The sequence below is a fragment of the Anomaloglossus baeobatrachus genome, chromosome 1, assembly GCF_048569485.1.
Source record: "Anomaloglossus baeobatrachus isolate aAnoBae1 chromosome 1, aAnoBae1.hap1, whole genome shotgun sequence".
In the NCBI taxonomy this organism is placed as follows: Eukaryota; Metazoa; Chordata; class Amphibia; order Anura; family Aromobatidae; genus Anomaloglossus; species Anomaloglossus baeobatrachus.
In genome coordinates this window covers 754,897,964-754,915,848 of record NC_134353.1, presented here as the reverse complement: position 1 = coordinate 754,915,848, position 17,885 = coordinate 754,897,964, and the positions used below count along the sequence as shown (strand labels likewise).

The 17,885-nt window shown below is 43.9% G+C and overlaps 1 protein-coding gene across 3 annotated transcripts in view; it reads right to left on the bottom strand.

Moving 5' to 3' along the window:
• Window positions 1-17,885, bottom strand: part of RPH3A (rabphilin 3A) — a 514,708-nt gene that overhangs the window by 87,539 nt on the left and 409,284 nt on the right. For all 3 annotated transcript variants that reach the window (XM_075323991.1, XM_075323981.1, XM_075323999.1), the window contains one exon: window positions 15,550-15,720. In XM_075323991.1, the coding sequence (XP_075180106.1) occupies window positions 15,550-15,720 (171 nt within the window). The remainder of the gene's footprint in view (window positions 1-15,549; window positions 15,721-17,885) is intronic.

Below are 17,885 nucleotides of genomic sequence, written 5' to 3'. Positions count from 1 at the left end.
ATATAGTTCCCTACTTTATTATGTTCTGTTCATTGTTATATACTGTAAACTACTCTCAATCTGTATAGCGCTTTATTATTACATGACGTCCTCTCATTATGTATAACCCAGTTATAGTGTCCTCTCTTATACATAGTGCCATGTTGTATTAGTGTTTTCCTATAGTATAGAGTGTAATTCCTAATTATATAACATCCTCCCGTATTATGCACAACACTATCTTTTATTACATAGTGTCATCCCTTATTGTGTATACCTTTGTCTCTTATTTACAGCACCATTATTGCATAATAAACACAAAGTATCCTCAATTCCAATATAGTGTATCTGATTTATGTGGTTTATATTCATTCTAAAAAAGATAAATTCTATATGTTTCATAATGTATCATACAAAAACTATTGCTTATCCCTTTCCCTCCATCTTTTTGTTATCTCTCATACAGGCCCCTGAGCAAATGTATCTTCATCCTGTGACCAGTCATATAACCATGCCCAGTACCTAACCAATCGCATAACATATCTGGTGACTGAAGGGTCCACACAGCCTGAACTGCCAAGAGTCTTGCCTACCCTTGACCTGCCACTGATACTACCATCGCTGCAGCACAAGGGCCTAACAGCTTGATGTAGGGTTGTGAGGAAAGATTCAGTAAAACATAATTTATTTTGTATAAAATCTTACTCATTCTGGATTTAGGAGTACAGTAAAATTTTTTAATCATTGACTGTGCCTGGAAGATATGTATAATCACAAGATAGCTCGGGCACACAGTAAAGGTAAGAGTCGCAAATTCAAGGGACCGCGATGGGATCAAATGTAGCGCCCCCATATGCAAACATTTTTATGGCGGATTTTGAGGACACCTTCGTCTATCCTCATCCTATGTTCTCGTCACATGTTATTACATGGCGGAGATACATAGACGATATTTTCATGATATGGCATGGTGATTCCTGCAGTCTTAATACATTTTATTCTGACCTTAACAGTTGTCTGCCCAACTTGCGTTTCACTTTACATTCAGATTTGCATCAAATCAATTTTCTTGACGTACTTATCTTGAAGTCCCCCAGTGGAGTTATTTCTACTGATTTATACACTAAGTCCACTGACAGGAACAGTCTGCTGCACTTTACTAGTGCCCATCCGAGTCACATCAAGCGGGCACTTCCAGCATCTCAGATTAAACGAGTTGAACGCATAGTGTCGGATCCTGATTTGAGAGAAAGACGCATGGCAGAGATGAGTGATAAGTTCATTGTTAGGGGTTACCCCCAGCGAATTGCCACACCGGAACCTGTCACTAGACTGTCCGGTTCACAATCGGGCCCCAGAGTACCTTTTGTAGCCACTTATCCCTTTCAGGCACAAGTGAGGGGTTCCATTCTTAAACATTGGTCACTTTTAGGCCAAGCTTATCCTAATATTCTGGAATTCATTAATAGACCCCTCTTTTGCAACAAGCGCCCAAAAAACTTGAGGGATACGTTAGTACGGGCAGACATTGGTTCTCCAAAGAAACAAAAACGACAGATGACATTACAGACAGCCCGCACTGGGAACTATCCGTGTTTACACTGCATTCAATGTTCTAACATCACAAAAGGCAGCACCTTCACTCATCCCCGGACGGGGCGCATCTTTCAGATCAAAGACTTCTTTACATGTGATTCATCGTTCGTGGTCTATCTGATCAAATGTCCTTGCGGTCTCGGATATGTTGGGGAAACGACCCAACATATCCGAGACCGGATTAGTAAACATAAATCAACAATTAGGTGTAAGCAGACTCTCCTACCCATTCCCGCTCATTTCATACAAGCTGGTCACACGGTAGCTCAGTTACGGTACCAGGTTTTGGAACAAGTACTTTCACCCAGGAGGGGGGGTAACAGAATACAGAGGCTGAAGGAGCGCGAAGCTTATTGGATATACACGTTACAGACATTAGAGCCTTTGGGTTTGGATCGTGAATATGAGATTTTTTATTAAATTTAAAAAAAAATTTCCCTCTCTCATATTATGTATAACCTCTATCTAGTCTGTATTTTTCCATTCATCCTTCTCTTTTTGATCCCTTCATTCTTTGATCTAGTTCCTAGATTATCTTTCTTTGATATTTGTCTATACTGTGCTCCTCTATACTATTTTCTTTATGTGGTTTACACAGGCTCTTATTCATCATTACTTGTTTCTTTTATCTTTCAGGCGCTGTAATTAATTCATGCACGATTTCGTCACGGCACTGAATCCCTGTTGGCAACATCCACCATCTCCTGGACGTCAGTGTACCTGCGCGTGCGTGGTCTCGGCCGGTTCACCGGCCGGTCTGCGCCCGCGCCCGGCCCACTCCTTCCATCCATCACTTGCACATCGTGACCGCTGCTTACGCATGCGCCGATCGGCCTGCTGGCCCTTCTGCGCATGCGTGATTCATGCGTTTCACGATAGCGGTTCACCTCTTCTTTTCCTGATCACATGGGCGTCGCGTCATCGATCACGCACACAGACCGGCTGTGGCCGCCGTGGGCGCATGCGCTGATTGACCTATGAGGTCTCTCTGCGCCTGGGCCTCCCGCGCACCACGGTCCGGTCCTGGCTTTCACCGACAGGTGATTCCCCTTTAGCAATTAAGCACCTCTTAAATAGGTCTTCCTTCCTGCTGCCATGTGCATCGCAGGATTCCAAATGGTATTCACACAGGAGTTTCTCCACCACCAGGTATAGATTGCTCTCTTTCTATCCTACTGGCTACGATCTGTTTTCTCAACCTGCTCTTTGCTTTATTCTCTCAGGAATTTCATCTCCTTCCCCCAATCATATTATCTCCTGCTTCAGGATTATCTGGTCACACTTAAATAGGATTAAGGTTTGTTATTCACTATAGCATGGCTTTCTATGTGATAATAATCCAGGTGACATAATCTTACATTTTCACACTTTTTTGTGCATTCACAGACTAAAAACATTAGGTGTTTGGCACCTGGGCATTGGCCCTTTTTCTAGAGAAAGAAAGAAATCTTTTTGTTCAGTATTCTCATTGAGCGGTATGTGCACTCTCTTTTTGCTACATGCTTTCCTGATCCTATGAGGACAATACCAGTATATGCAATCTATTTTCATGTATTTAGATCCCACTAGCCACTAGTCCAGCCTTCTGACATTTACAAAAGGTACAACCACCTGTGTTGACTGGCAGTCCTGTGTGCATTTCCTACCCTTTGATTAGGTATGTATACACCTATAGTAGTCACATCTAGCATCCTATACCAGTAGGATAGAAACTCCATATTGATTACAATTTACAAACTTTCTTCTCATAGTACCGCATAAGCTGGCCCCCGGTAGTACCTATTTATTACCAGAGTGTAATCTACTGCATTCCTGATGTTTACAAAGGTATCTTCATTAGTTGCTTTCATGTGCAGTGTTTGTCTTCTTTTTCCTTTTTTTCACTCATCCGTTCTCTCTCCTCTGTGTCTGCCTCCCTCCCCCTTTTTTTCCATTTCTGTCCTGTTATAGGTCTTCCCTCGTTTCCATCCCCTCTTCACCTGTTGCTATACATTCTGCGACTGACTTTTTCCACAATCCCTTCTTCTTTTGTTTCCTCTTCCTTGCTCTAGTTCTTCTACGTTTCTTAGACCTTCTATTCTACTCAAACCCCTCATTCATGGCTGGCTCTAGTATATTTACATCTGTCTATCTTTAGGCATTCGTGTATACCATGAGGATTTCGTTTTGAGTAGTCACTCGAATACATAGTTCTTCCATAACCATTTAGGTATGTCCTATGTTTTTTCGTATTGTCCAGGGTTAGGGTGGTCCTCATTTTGAGTAGTGCGGACCTTCTCAAAAATATAGATCATTTAAAAAAATGGAACTTTTTTGATATATGGTTTTGTTTCTTTGATTTTCAACCTAACAACAGTGTTTATATGCTTGTTGATGCTACTTTTATGTTTTCAGACTGTAATGTTCATATGACATGTGTATGTCTGTACATGTAATAATTCTGCTTTTTTTTTTCTGTGAATTTGTACCATAGACCATCTCTGAGGAAGGCCTATATGTGAAGGCCGATACGTCAGATTTTTTTGGTCCTTTGCATCAATAAAACAAGCTTACTGAAATCTAAATATCATTTGTGTCGGACTCTTACCTTTACTGTGTGCCCGAGCTATCTTGTGATTCTACGGTTATTTTTCTCGGAGGCACCAACTACACTTATGAGTGAGCCAGACTATTTTCTATTGATGGAAGATATGTATACACACCTACAGGAAAGTTTATTAATCAACATTAAAGGGGGCTTTACACGCTACGATATCGTTAATGTTTTATCGTCGGGGTCACGTTGTTAGTGACACACATCCGGCGTCATTAACGATATCGCAGCGTGTGATACTTACTAGCGACCTTAAGCGACCTCAAAAATGGGAAAAATCGTTCACCATGGAGAGGTCGTCCCAAAACCAAAAATCGGTAATGGTTGATTATCGATGTTGTTCATCACTCCTGCGGCAGCACACATCGCTGTGTGTGACACCGCAGGAGCGAGGAATGTCTCCTTACCTGCCGCCGGCCGCAATGCGGAAGGAAGGAGATGGACGGGAAGTTATGTCCCGCTCATCTCCGCCCCTCCTCTTTGATTGGCCGGCCGCTTAGTGACGTCGTGGTGACGTCGCTGTGATGCCGAACGTCCCTCCCCCTTGAGGGAGGGATTATTCGGCAGTCACAGCGCCGCCGCTGACCAAGTAAGTGCGTGTGACGCTGCCATAGCGATAATGTTTGCTGCGGCAGCGATCACACGAAATCGCATGCACGACGGGGGCGGTTGTTTTTGTGTACGATATCGCTTGCAATTGCTAGTAATATCGTAGCATGTAAAGCCTGCTTAAGACTAGCTACTGGACTCCTATGGTTATAGTAAGGAGGAATTTAAAGAGGTTGTTCTGAACATCACAGCTCCATCATATGCACAGTGGTCACAGTAAGCTACTGCAAATCTACCATGATTCATTCGAATAGGTACGGTTGTGCAGTACTTGGCCATATTCTCTATGCAGTTGACTGAGCTGTGCCCTGCAGCTCTGCAACTGATAACATCCAGCCCCCACTGGGAGCAGCTGATCAGCGAGGATGCTGGGTTATGCATCCCCACCTAACTGGTATTAATGACTCGTCCTCAGGATAGACTATAAATTAAAATACTGGATAACTTCTTTTAGTAAATTAGTTTCCACTGATACAAAACAAGTTATTCTTGTTAGCTGATCACAGTTAGGATGGGAATAATTTTGTGCAAGCTGCGACTACTAGAGTTGGAGCTATGGAAACATCCAAGAGTGGCTATGCTATAATATTTCTGAAACTCCTCTTGAAATAAATGGGAGTTATGCAAACACCATAGCTCAGCAATCTATGCTGTTTTCATAAGTCCCATTTATGTTACCTTCCATAATGAAGCAACAATTAACACAGAGAATTACTTACCGTACTTTTTGTACTAGAAGACGCACTTTTTTCCTAAAATTTGGGAAGAAAGTGAGAGGTGTGTCTTAAAGTATGGCTGTAGCATTCTGTGGGGGGGCAGTGGCGGTGGTCACAGTAGAAAGGAGAAGGAGGCAGGAACAGGAATCCAGCATCTGGAACGTGTGCCTGCCATTTAAAGAAAATGAATAATCACTGCTCCCCACACCCATAATACTTCCCACCTCTCTGCACATAAGCTGGTCAAAAGGTGGACAGGAGTATGGGCTTAGGGAGCAGTGAAAATTAATTTTGTATTAACAGAGGAAGGAGCAGAGTGCTACCACATATTTTACCACATTTTTTGCTTCAAATTTTATTTTTCCTATTTCCACTTCTAAAACCTAAGTGTCTCTTATTGTCCGGTGCGTCTTATAGTCCGAAAAATACAGCGGATGTCTGAAATTCTCCTGCATAACCTGCCAATGCTTATTTTTATCACCAAGTTTAGAACAGGGAGGTGAATAGAGAAGGCAAAGACTCATGTAATACATTTTTTAAAATTTGTTCCTAATAACTGTATTGAAAGATAACTGTTCTGTATTCCGGATAGTGCAATAGATCACATTCTTATTAGCAAACTGACCCATGTTTTGTATCTAGAGTAGACTACTTCCCTACTGGACAGTTCCCTCTCCGAATGTCTGTCTGCCAAGAACAAAAGTTAAACCATTTATATTACAATTTCTGAGGAGGATTTTATGCTAGAATTACACATAATCATACAAGTAAATCATATTAAAGGTTGGGAGAGATCAATTGAAACGCAATTATACTGTTTAGTTGCTTCAAAGATAAGACTATATTATTCATTCAGCTCATTTAAATGTACTAGGCCATATATTATTTTTTGCGCATTGGAAAATGGATTATGATAAATGAGGCATAGAAACATGTATACTACTAATGCTGAAGCAAGAACATAACATTTTCTTACTATTAAAGTCACATTTAAGAGAAATGACTTTACATCACAGGCTGGAGTTAAATAAATGCACAGCAGACAAGGTTATGATGTACCGACATACCTAGGGACCATACACAGCATGTAAATGGACTCTAATTAGTGCGCCAACTGTTCTGCCAAGCAACTTTAATAAGTAAACACTACAGTGTCTCGCCGTTCTGGAAATTATTTATTGACACAGGTACCCAGAACGTAATAATGTCCTCCACAGTAAGTTAAAAGTAAAAGGTACTGGAAAAGCAAGAGCTTTGTATTTGTATTTTGTACATGGTCAAAAAGATTGCTCTTCAAAAAAAAAATTGTTAGTAATTGCATTTGGGGCTTAATATTTTTGTAGTGACAATAAGTATTTAAATTTAGCTTGGGGGATCCAACAAGTAAGTGGGTTCACTTTCTGGTGATCTAAAGTTCCAAACTTCTCATACAGAGATAGATCAGCAAAGCATTTTCTTTATTTTATGGAAAACATAGAAAAGCACAAGCCAAGAGCCCACAATGATGAAGTACATATGCATAGCAAGGGAAAAAAGGTAACACACTTAAAAACTACAACTGGCCCTGACAGTTCCTGTACAGACTAATGAGCTGAACCCAGCAGACCTTAGTGGAATAGTCCTGAGTCCTGACTAAAGACTAGAGTTGAGTGCGGTTCGAGGTTCTCCAGTTCGCGGCTCGAGTGATTTTGGGGGCTGTTCTAGATCGAACTAGAACTCAAGCTTTTTGCTAAAGCTCGATAGTTCTAGATACGTTCGAGAACGGTTCTAGCAGCAAAAAGACAAGCTAATTACTAGCTGGCTTTCCGCTGTAATAGTGTAAAGGCTACTTTACACACTGCGATATCGGTCCCGATATCGCTAGTGTGGGTACCCGCCCCCATCTGTTGCGCGACACGGGCAAATCGCTGCCCGTGCCGCACAACATCGCCCACAGCCGTCACACATACTTACCTGTCCGGCGACGTCGCTGTGACCGGCGAACCGCCTCCTTTCTAAGGGGGCGGTCCGTGCAGCGTCACAGCGACATCACTGAAACTCCACTGAACCGCCGCCCAATAGCAGCGGAGGGGCGGAGATGAGCGGGACGTAACATCCCGCCCACCTCCTTCCTTCTGCATAGCGGCCGTTCCTCGTTCCTACGGCGTCACACGCAGCGATGTGTGCTGCCGCAGGAACGAAGAACAACCTCGTTACTGCTGTAGTAACGAGATTTGAGAGTGGACCCCCATGTCGCCGATTAGCGATTTTGCACGTTTTTTCAACGATGCAAAATCGCTTCTCGATGTCACACGCAACGGCATCGCTAATGCGGCCGGATGTGCGTCACGAATTCCGTGACCCCAACGACTCCGCATTAGCGATGTCGTAGCGTGTAAAGCCTGCTTAAGTCACTCTGTGACTCACACTATTATGAAATTTCAGCGTATAGTGTGCGGGAACAGCGCATTCAGATCACTGCTGTTTGGATAATGGCAATCGCCATTTTTTTTTTCCTTGTCTTCCTTCCCTAAGCGCGCGCGTGTAGTGGGGCGGGCCAGCATGTCAGCCAATCCCAGACACACACACAGCTAAATGGACTTTTAGCCAGAGAAGCAACGGCATGTGTGATAGGATGTCCATGTCACATGTCCCTGCATTATAAAAACGGACATTTTCCTCCAGCACACCATTATCTGCCTTCTGCGTCTTGGTGTCAGTCACCGCTGGCGTAGCTCCTGTCTCTGATACTGCTGTGTACGCTCTATACACAGCGCTATACAGAATAGGGATAGAAGTTTCTATTAGTCCTTGTAAGGGCTAATATTGGCAGGGTCAGAGCCATAGGTGACAGTCAGGTCCGTGAAAAGAGATTTTAACAGCTACACAAGATTACAGCGTCTGTGTAGCTAAGGTCAGGGATTCCTCGCTGCATTTCCCCATTAGGAGGGATAGAAAGGGAGGCTTCCTTTCCTCTACCCAGACCCACAACCCTGCCACTGTACCCTCCTGCCCATTGCACACTCAAACTCATTGTTACTAAGCCATTATACTAGCAAACACCGAGGAAACTTAGTGGCATCCTAAAAGTGGCTGTTGGACTTCCATTAGTGTCCCACTGGTGCAAACCTATGTGCAGCACCTCTGCATTGCACACTCAAACCCATTGTTACTAAGCCATTATACTAGCAAACACTGAGTAAACTTAGTGGCATCCTAAAAGTGGCTGTTGGACTTCCATTAGTGTCCAACTGGTGCAAACCTATGTGCAGCACCTCTGCATTGCACACTCAAACTCACTGTTACTAAGCCATTATACTAGCAAACTAAGTTTAAGGGCCGTAGTTGCATTGTCAGGGATAGCTATTGTTGTTTATTCTGCTGTTAATAAAGCTAGACCACCGCTGCAATCTACACCACCTCTCAATTTTTTACTACCACATTTTAAGTGCACAATCTTGTCGCAATCAAAATGAGTGGCAAAATGACAGATGCTGGTGGAAAGGGGAAGAGGCGTGTTGGAAAAGGAAAAAAAGGGTTTGTCCTTGGGGAAGGTGGCAAAGCTCCATTAACATTTGCTGAAGATAGACCATCTTCCAGCAAAAGTAGGATGTCTACTACTTACCGTGGACAATCCAATGTGCTCCCTTTTTTACGGACACGAACAACTGGAACAAAGGTAGATGATGGCCAAAAAAAGAAAATGCTTGAACGGATCTCAAGTAGTCCAACAAGTGCCCTCTCCTCCACCTCAACTACCACATCCAAAAAACACCAGTCCTCTGAGTTGTCATCCCAATCACACTTGCTTTCTCCCAGCTCTGAAGTCTCCATCCACCCTGCACAGTATGGTGGAACTGAGATGGCTGAGTCTGCAGAGTTGTTCAGTCACACTATAGCCTGGGAATCAGAGGTCTGCTCCCAAGCTACAGTGAGTACAGACCAGGAAATGGTCTGCAGTGATGCCCAGAACCTTTGTGACTCAGATTCAGGCCGTGATGACCAAGTTTCTGAGCATAATGTTGACCCTTTTTCACAAACTGAAACACCTGTTGTAATAGACAATGAGGAACATACTGATGACGATGAGACACAGATACCAGATTGGAATGACAACTTAAATATTCGGTCAGGGCAAGAAGAGGCTCGGTCTGAGGGGGAGGGGAGTGCAAACACAACAATTGATGAGGAAGTTCTAGATCCCACCTACTGTCAACCCATAGTCAGACCCTCGAGGAGGTCAACAGAGATGGTGGAGGAGGATGCAACTGACGACGAAGTTACCTTGCGCCTTCCTGGACAGAGTCGGAGTACTGGTAGCACATCTACAACTGCATCCTCAGCCACCACTGTGACTCTGAGCACTAGTCGGGGTGGATCAGCAGGTCGCATGCCCTCTAAGCCTTGCCTAGCCTGGTCCTTTTTTGACATACAAAAAGATCGCCCAAATTATGTGATCTGTAAAATTTGTCATGGTTCTCTTAGTAGAGGTCAAAACCTCAGCAGTTTGACAACTTCTTCCATGAATCGTCACATGAATAAATATCATATGGCCCGGTGGGAAGCTCACCGTGCTGCAATGCGGCCTAGCGGAGCGAACCATCCACCGCCTGCCCCTTCCAGTGCATCCGCGCGCTCGTCATCTTCTAGGACTGTGGGGACAGCTGTCACACCTGTTTTTCCACCCACAACTTCCACCACTGTAACCGCAACAGGCAGTTTGCTTGGTAGGTCGTCAGTTGTTTTGAAAGGGGAAACAAGTGAGTGTGTACAGCTCTCTCAGACATCGATAGCACCAACGTTGGATGAAGTCAACATCATGTCTACGCCTGCACTTTCCTCACAAACCTGCACTTTTCTAGGGACACCCTACTCAACACCGTCTACACACAGCAGCCAGATCTCTGTCCCTCAGATGTGGACAAATAAAAGGCCATTTCCTGCGACCCATGACAAAGCTAAGAGGTTGACTTTATCCCTCTGTAAGCTCTTGGCTACCGAAATGCTGCCTTTCCGCCTGGTGGACACACAGGATTTTAGAGACCTTATGTCTGTCGCTGTGCCTCAGTACCAGATGCCCAGTCGCCACTACTTCTCTAAGAAAGGTGTGCCCGCGCTACACCAGCATGTCGCACACAACATCACCGCTTCCTTGAGAAACTCTGTGTGTGAATGGGTGCATTTCACAACCGATACTTGGACCAGTAAGCATGGACAGGGACGTTACATGTCGCTGACTGGGCACTGGGTAACTATGGTGATAGATGGTGAAGGGTCTGCTGCACAAGTCTTGCCGTCCCAACGACTTGTGTGTCAATCCTCTGTCTGTCCAAGTTCCGCCACTGCTTTTGCCTCCTCCACCTCATCTGGGTCCTCCACCTCCACCCAAGCCTGCCTGGTCAGGCCACCAGCATTCTCACTGCGCAGAAGGAATCACGCACCCCTCATTACTATGCTGGCAGCAGAGCGCAACGGCATCAGGCGGTCTTTAGCTTGACATGTCTTGGAAATAGGAGTCACACAGCACCTGAGTTCTGGGCAGCTCTGGAGACTGAGTTTAATAAATGGTTGTCTCCACTCAACCTGCAGCCTGGTAAGGCCGTGTGCGACAATGATGCAAACCTGGGTGCGGCCCTTCGCCTGGGCAAGGTGACACACGTGCCTTGTATGGATCACGTGTTGAACCTTGTTGTCCAGCAATTTTTAACACACTATCCCGGCCTAGATGGCCTTCTGAACAGGGCATGAAAACTGTCTGCTCACTTCCGCCATTCAACAACAGGAAGATGAAAAAAATCGACCGCAAACAGCTGCTATGCCAAACAATTTCTTTTTTATTCAAGCGTTCTTTTCATCGGTGCAGATAAAAATGCGGGAGGTGACTAGGATGCGAGTCCCTCCAAAGGACGACGGCCGTTTCGTCTGTAAGCCAGACTTCTACGGGTCCACTCACTTCCGCCATTCAACCATCGCTGCTGAGCGACTTGTATCGCTCCAGACGTCTTTCGGCCTGCCGGTTAATCGCCTGAAATGCGATGTGGCGACACGCTGGAATTCGACTCTCCACATGTTACAGCGACTGTGGCAGCACCGCCGAGCCCTGGTGCAATATGTCATGACGTATAGCCTGGGCCAACGAGATGCAGAGGTGGGGCAGATCACCCTGATGGAGTGGTCTCAGATCAAGGACCTATGCACCCTTCTGCACAGTTTCGACATGGCGACAAATAGGTTTAGCGCTGACAATGCCATTAACAGCATGACAATTCCAGTCATTTACATGCTGGAGCACACGCTAAACACTATTCGGAGTCAGGGGGTGGGACAACAGGAAGGGGAGGAACTACAGGAGGATTCATATGTGCAAGACACAACAACATCACCAAGGTCCAGACGTTCATCATCACCAACGCAGCAGGCATGGGACCATGGGGGACAGGGATCAACAAGGGCGCATGGTAGCAGGCGAAATGTTGAGGAAGGTGCAGGAGAACATGAAGAAATGGAGGACGAACTGTTCATGGACATGGAAGACTCAGCGGATGAGGGAGACCTTGGTCAAATTTCAGTTGAAAGAGGTTGGGGGGAGATGTCAAAGGAAGAAAGAACGGTTAGCACCTCTATGTTACAAACACAGCGTGGACTTGGTCCACATGGCTGCGCAAGACACATGAGTGCCTTTTTGCTGCACTACCTCCAACATGACCCTCGTATTGTCAAAATTAGAAGTGATGATGACTACTGGCTTGCCACACTATTAGATCCCCGGTACAAGTCCAAATTTTGTGACGTAATTCCAGCCATAGAAAGGGATGCACGTATGCAGGAGTATCAGCAGAAGCTGTTACTCGATCTTAGCTTGGCTTTTCCACCAAACAACCATGCAGGTGCAGGGAGTGAATCTCCCAGTTGTAACTTGACAAACATGGGACGGTCTCGTCATCTTCAACAGTCTACCCGCACCAGTAGCACCGTATATGGTGCTGGTAACAGCAATTTTATTGAATCTTTTCATAATTTTTTTAGACCCTCCTTTGCAAGGCCACCAGAGACAACAAGTATGACACATAGTCAACGACTGGAGAGGATGATACAGGAGTATCTCTAAATGAACATCGATGCCATTACTTTGCAAATGGAGCCTTGCTCATTTTGGGCTTCAAATCTTGAAAAATGGCCAGAGCTCTCCACTTATGCCTTGGAGATTTTGTTGTGTCCAGCTGCCAGCGTTGTCTCTGAACGTGTCTTCAGTGCTGCTGGGTGTGTGCTGACAGATAAGCGCACGCGTCTGTCCAGTGACAATGTGGACAGACTAATGTTCATCAAAATGAACAAGTCATGGATCCACAAGGAATTTACTACCCCTGTGTCATCCTGGGGAGAGTAAATGCTTGTGTATTTTGAATGTGCTTGATGCAAATCTAGCTGTGAAGTGTACAACTAGGGCACAAGTGCTGACACTGATGGGGTGTCTGTGTGGCCCAATTTTTGGAAAAAAGGGAGACTCTTCTTGGAGTAACCCTTGCTGTGTTTTTAAAAATGATCCAAGATGCACAGCGCTGGGATCAGGAAAGACTTTGCTACCTACCCCGGTGTCATCCTGGGGACGGTTAAGTATGGCGTATTTTTTAAAGTGCTTGATGCAAATCTAGCTGTGAAGTGTACACTTGGGGCACAAGTGCTGCCACTGAAGGGGTGGGTGTGTGTGGGGCCCAAGTTTTGGAAAAAAGGGAGACTCCGCTTGGAGTAACCCTTGCTTACATTGTTTTTAAAAATGATCCAATTTGCACAGAGCTGGGATCAGGAAAGACTTTGCTACCTACCCCAGTGTCATCCTGGGGACGGTTATGTATGGCGTATTTTTGAATGTGCTTGATGCAAATCTACCTGTGAAGTGTACAACTGGAGCACAAGTGCTGCCACTGAAGGGGTGTGTGTGTGTGTGGCCCAATTTTTGGAAAAAGGGAGACTCCACTTGGAGTCACCTTGCGGTGTTTTACATGATTTTAGAGGGGCGTGCCATGCCTATATCTGTGTCTCCTTCTCTTTTTCCTTGTCCTGCTCTTTTGTTTTCGCATGAGTATATGTCCTTGTCACTTTCCAATGTGTTTGTGTTGTGTTGGGAGTTGTTTGTCACCTTTTGGACACCTTTGAGGGTGTTTTCTAGGTGTTTTTATGTGTTTGTGATTGCCTGACATCCCGCCCACCTCCTTCCTTCAGCATTGCGGGTGGGAGGCAGGTTAGGAGAGATTCCTCGTTCCTGCGGTGTCACACGTACCGATGTGTGCTGCCGCAGGAACGAGGAACAACTTCGGTACTGCTGCAGTAACGATATTTGAGAATGGACCCCCATGTCACCGATGAGCGATTTTGCATGTTTTTGCGACAATGCAAAATCGCTCATAGGTGTCACACGCAACGGCATCGCTAATGCGGCCGGATATGCGTCACCAATTCCGTGACCCCAACTACTTCGCATTAGTGATGTCGTAGCGTGTAAAGCCCCCTTTAGGCTTAAATATAAGCCCTACCCCCAAAATAAGCCCTAGTTGCTGTTCAATGAAGTGTCCAGGCAGCTAAAAAAAGTTAAAGATACTTCAGTAAACAAAACAGACATCCCAAAAAGAGAGGAGACAGACCCCAAACAGGATGCTGTTGAACGCAAGGACCGGCGGTAGAACACTTCAAGGACCTGCGATGGAACGCATACACACACATCCGGTGATACCGTACTGCTCCGGGAACCTGGGACACAATACAACGCGAGGACCTGAGGTGGAATACTTGGAAGACCTGCAGTAGAATGCATTGATGAGTTCTACTGCAGGTCCTATATGCGCTCCACAACCCTGCAGGCCAGAAGAAGTACAGTATCACCGGATGGGGGTGTGGGTGTGTGTGGGTGTGTGTGTGGGTGTGTGTGGGTGTGTGTGTGTGTGTGTGTGTGTGTGTGTGTATGTATGTGTATGTATGTATGTATGTATGATGTTCCTGTTATCTGATGTGTGTGTGTGTGTGTGTGTGTGTGTGTGTGTGTGTGTGTGTGTGTGTGGGGGTGGGTGGGAACAGAGTGATGCCAGCTGGAAGCAGGGGAGGACTGCTGTTCACAGAAGAACCTGCTGGGAGCGCCTGTTGTTGGTCGGTATAGTAAGTATTATTCTCCTAGGGGTGTCTGCCTATTTTTTTGGGGGGGGGAATTATCGCAAACTTGTGTTTCCCCCAAAATAAGCCATATCCCAAAAATAAGTCTAGTGCATTTTGGGGGGCAAAAATTAATATAAGACAGTGCCTTATTTTGGGGGAAATATGGTATTTGCTACTAGAGGTAACATATCCTACTTTATCAAGTGCAATGATTATTCAGAAAACTTAAAGGGCTTTTTCAGGAGTGAAAACAATGGACGCATTTTTCCTAATTTTGTTTTGAACAAGAATCCATAAGACATTTGGTCTTAAGAGCTTCAATAAAATATTTTTTGTAGATGAAGAACATTAAAGGATTCTTTTGTCATGAAGAGAATATCATACTTCAAACATAAGTAAAATTGACTTGAGATTCTCAAATAAAATTAAATGAAGTAATTTCAAATATCCACAAGATCAAAAATATGAACCACAGAATATATAATTTTCTTTTTTTGTCTTCTATATTGTCATGGCACTGTCAAGTGTAATCTACTGCAAACTCATGTGGAAGAAAAAATAATAAGTTAGGTATCTGTTATCAACGAAACTATTATATGTTATAACACACAAATACCCATCTAAATAAGAAGGATGGAACGTAGTTGTCTTATCAATATTATCTATTTGTGTGTGAAAGTCTAACGTGTCAGACTGTATCATAGCTGGAACATATTTAGGTTTCATACCAGTTAATGCTGATTATTACATTCTTTAGCAAAGTCAGAAATCAATCTAAAAGCAAAGTATAAAGTATAAAAAAGGCGTTTTTGTTTTTCTTTGAAATTAATATTTTTCTTTGGCTTATAACAGTGCATCAAAAATTACAAGTAAAGTATTTTTAGAAATAAAAAAATGTTTTCCTTTAATAGAAAAATAAAGAAAATGGCAAACCTCCAGGACTTCTGCTGCTTTCATTATCTGCAGTGTTGTAACTGTAGTCCTTCCCATCTTGGTCAGTTCCACCATAATCTCCATCATTTACTGCCATTCGTGAGTCTGGTTGCTTACGACCTGGAGGAGGGCAATTTCCTCTGCCGGATTGTACAGTAGTTGAATCATTGCCTAAAAAAGTAACCAAATATAAATTTAACAATACTTAGAAAGCTTGATTGAAATGACACAATTACCGTAATAAAAATAGAAGTGTGTTGTGTAGGAAAGGCTGGAAAACCCATCATCTGACCATTAGAGATGTGGAAAAAGTTTAGCAGGATCCTGATCCAGCAGTCATATCAGTATGCATGGGACCAGAGCATTGAGAACGTTCTACCACCTGTGACATCCCAAAACCTCTTCTGATTAGTAGAAATCCTTAAAATCATTGTGAAACTAAAGCATGACATTGCAGGTGCCTACTAAACAGAAGAGGAACCCATGAATGCTGCAAATAGGAGATTCACAGTGATCTGGTATGGCGAACATTTACTATCAATGTGGCTGATTGATCAGGGTCATGTGAATCTCTATTGCCTAATAGTTTCAATAAAAATAAGTGAGGGGGATTTGAACAGATTGTACCAAGTTCTGCCGCAAATTACAATTAATCGCTGTAAGTCCTATTGTGTTTCCCTGAAAATAAGACCTCCCCTGAAAATAAGGCCTAGCAAGAGTTTTCAGCAAGACTAAATAGAAGACCTGCCTCAAAAATAAGACCTAGTGGTGTCCATACAGCTAAAAAAGTTAATGAATACTGCAGGACACTATTATATAAAGCAAACACCCCTAAAAAACAAAGAACAAAGAAGACCCCACGATCATACTCACCAGATGCTGACCAGGAGAAGTGGAACACATCAAGGACCTGTGGCAAAACGCACACCCACACACACTCCCCACATCCAGTGATATCGATTGCATCTGGCCAGCATACAGTAAGGACCTGGAAAGCTGTGCAGTGTAGCAACAGGACCATCGGGTGGAACGCATGGAGGACCCAGCAATGAAATGCATCATAGAGACAAGAGAGCAGAGAGTCCCCTGCTGGCTGGAAGCAAGTGGTATTACCGGATATGGTGAGTGTGTGTGCGTGCGATTGTATGTTCAATCTGCTATGTGTGTGCAATCTGATTGTGTGTGTTTGTGTGCGAGCGAGCAATCTGATGTGTGTGTGCAAGTGTAACTGTGCAATAGAGCTGTGTCTGAGAGTATGTGCACACACATAGCAGATTTGTGCATGTACGTTTAACTACATGTAGCAGAGCTGTGTATGTAAGTGTAACTGTGTATGTAGCAGAGGTGTGTGTTTGTCTGTATGTACAAGTGTGTGTGCAAATTGATGTGCGAGTGTCGGCCAGAAGTAGGGGAGGACGCCGTGCAGCCTACCTACTGGGAGCACCCTACCAGAGATCACAGGGGGACCTGGGAGCCACGCATACGCCCGGAGTCTGATCAGTATGATGATCCCCAACCATGTTTCCCTGAGAATAAGCCCTACCCTGAAAATAAAACCTACTGTTTTTTTGGGAGAAAAAAAAATAAGACACTGTCTTATTTTCGGGGAAACCAGGAAGCAGTAGTAGTATCCTTTAAACAATTTTCATTATGGCCTCTCCTAACTAAAAATGAATATCCAAAGTGGACTATCCCCTACGAATTTCTATAGCGTCCTGTTGAACAGACAAACTAATAATGATTATCAGCCAATATAATTAACAAGGGTTTTTTTAAGGTAAAAATTTGGTTAAACAGTGAAACAGATCTGTGATCCTCTGGAGGAAAAAAAAAAGGAAAAAAAGTACTATTTCAGCAATGCAGGCTTATTTTATGCAGGAAACAAAATGTGATCTACGGTACTTCTTTTGCACTGTACTTTTTATTAAATAAATTATATTAACCAATTGTTAGTGTTCAAAGGATATGTGAAATCCATTTGAAATTTCAGTTTTCATTGTAGCAATACTGGGATGTAGTAATCAGTTCCTTTAGCGTAAAAATGACACCTACTGTTATCTAACTGATCTATTTTTCCTGTAATGGTGTCTTCTTGTCTTCCTTTTGCTTTAATAAGATCTAATTACTCATGGAAGACAGCCTTACAGCCCACGGAATAGGAGCTTGCTGGAGAATTAACTGAACGCTCATTTATTCTGCAACTGTACACGGTCATCAGTAATATGATTATACATTTCTGCAAAGGTTCCTATCCAAAATGGATTTAGAAGGTGAATCAGAGTATTATGGAGGAGGGGTGTGAGTAAACGGCTGCCCGTAACAAAAGAGGAAAAAAA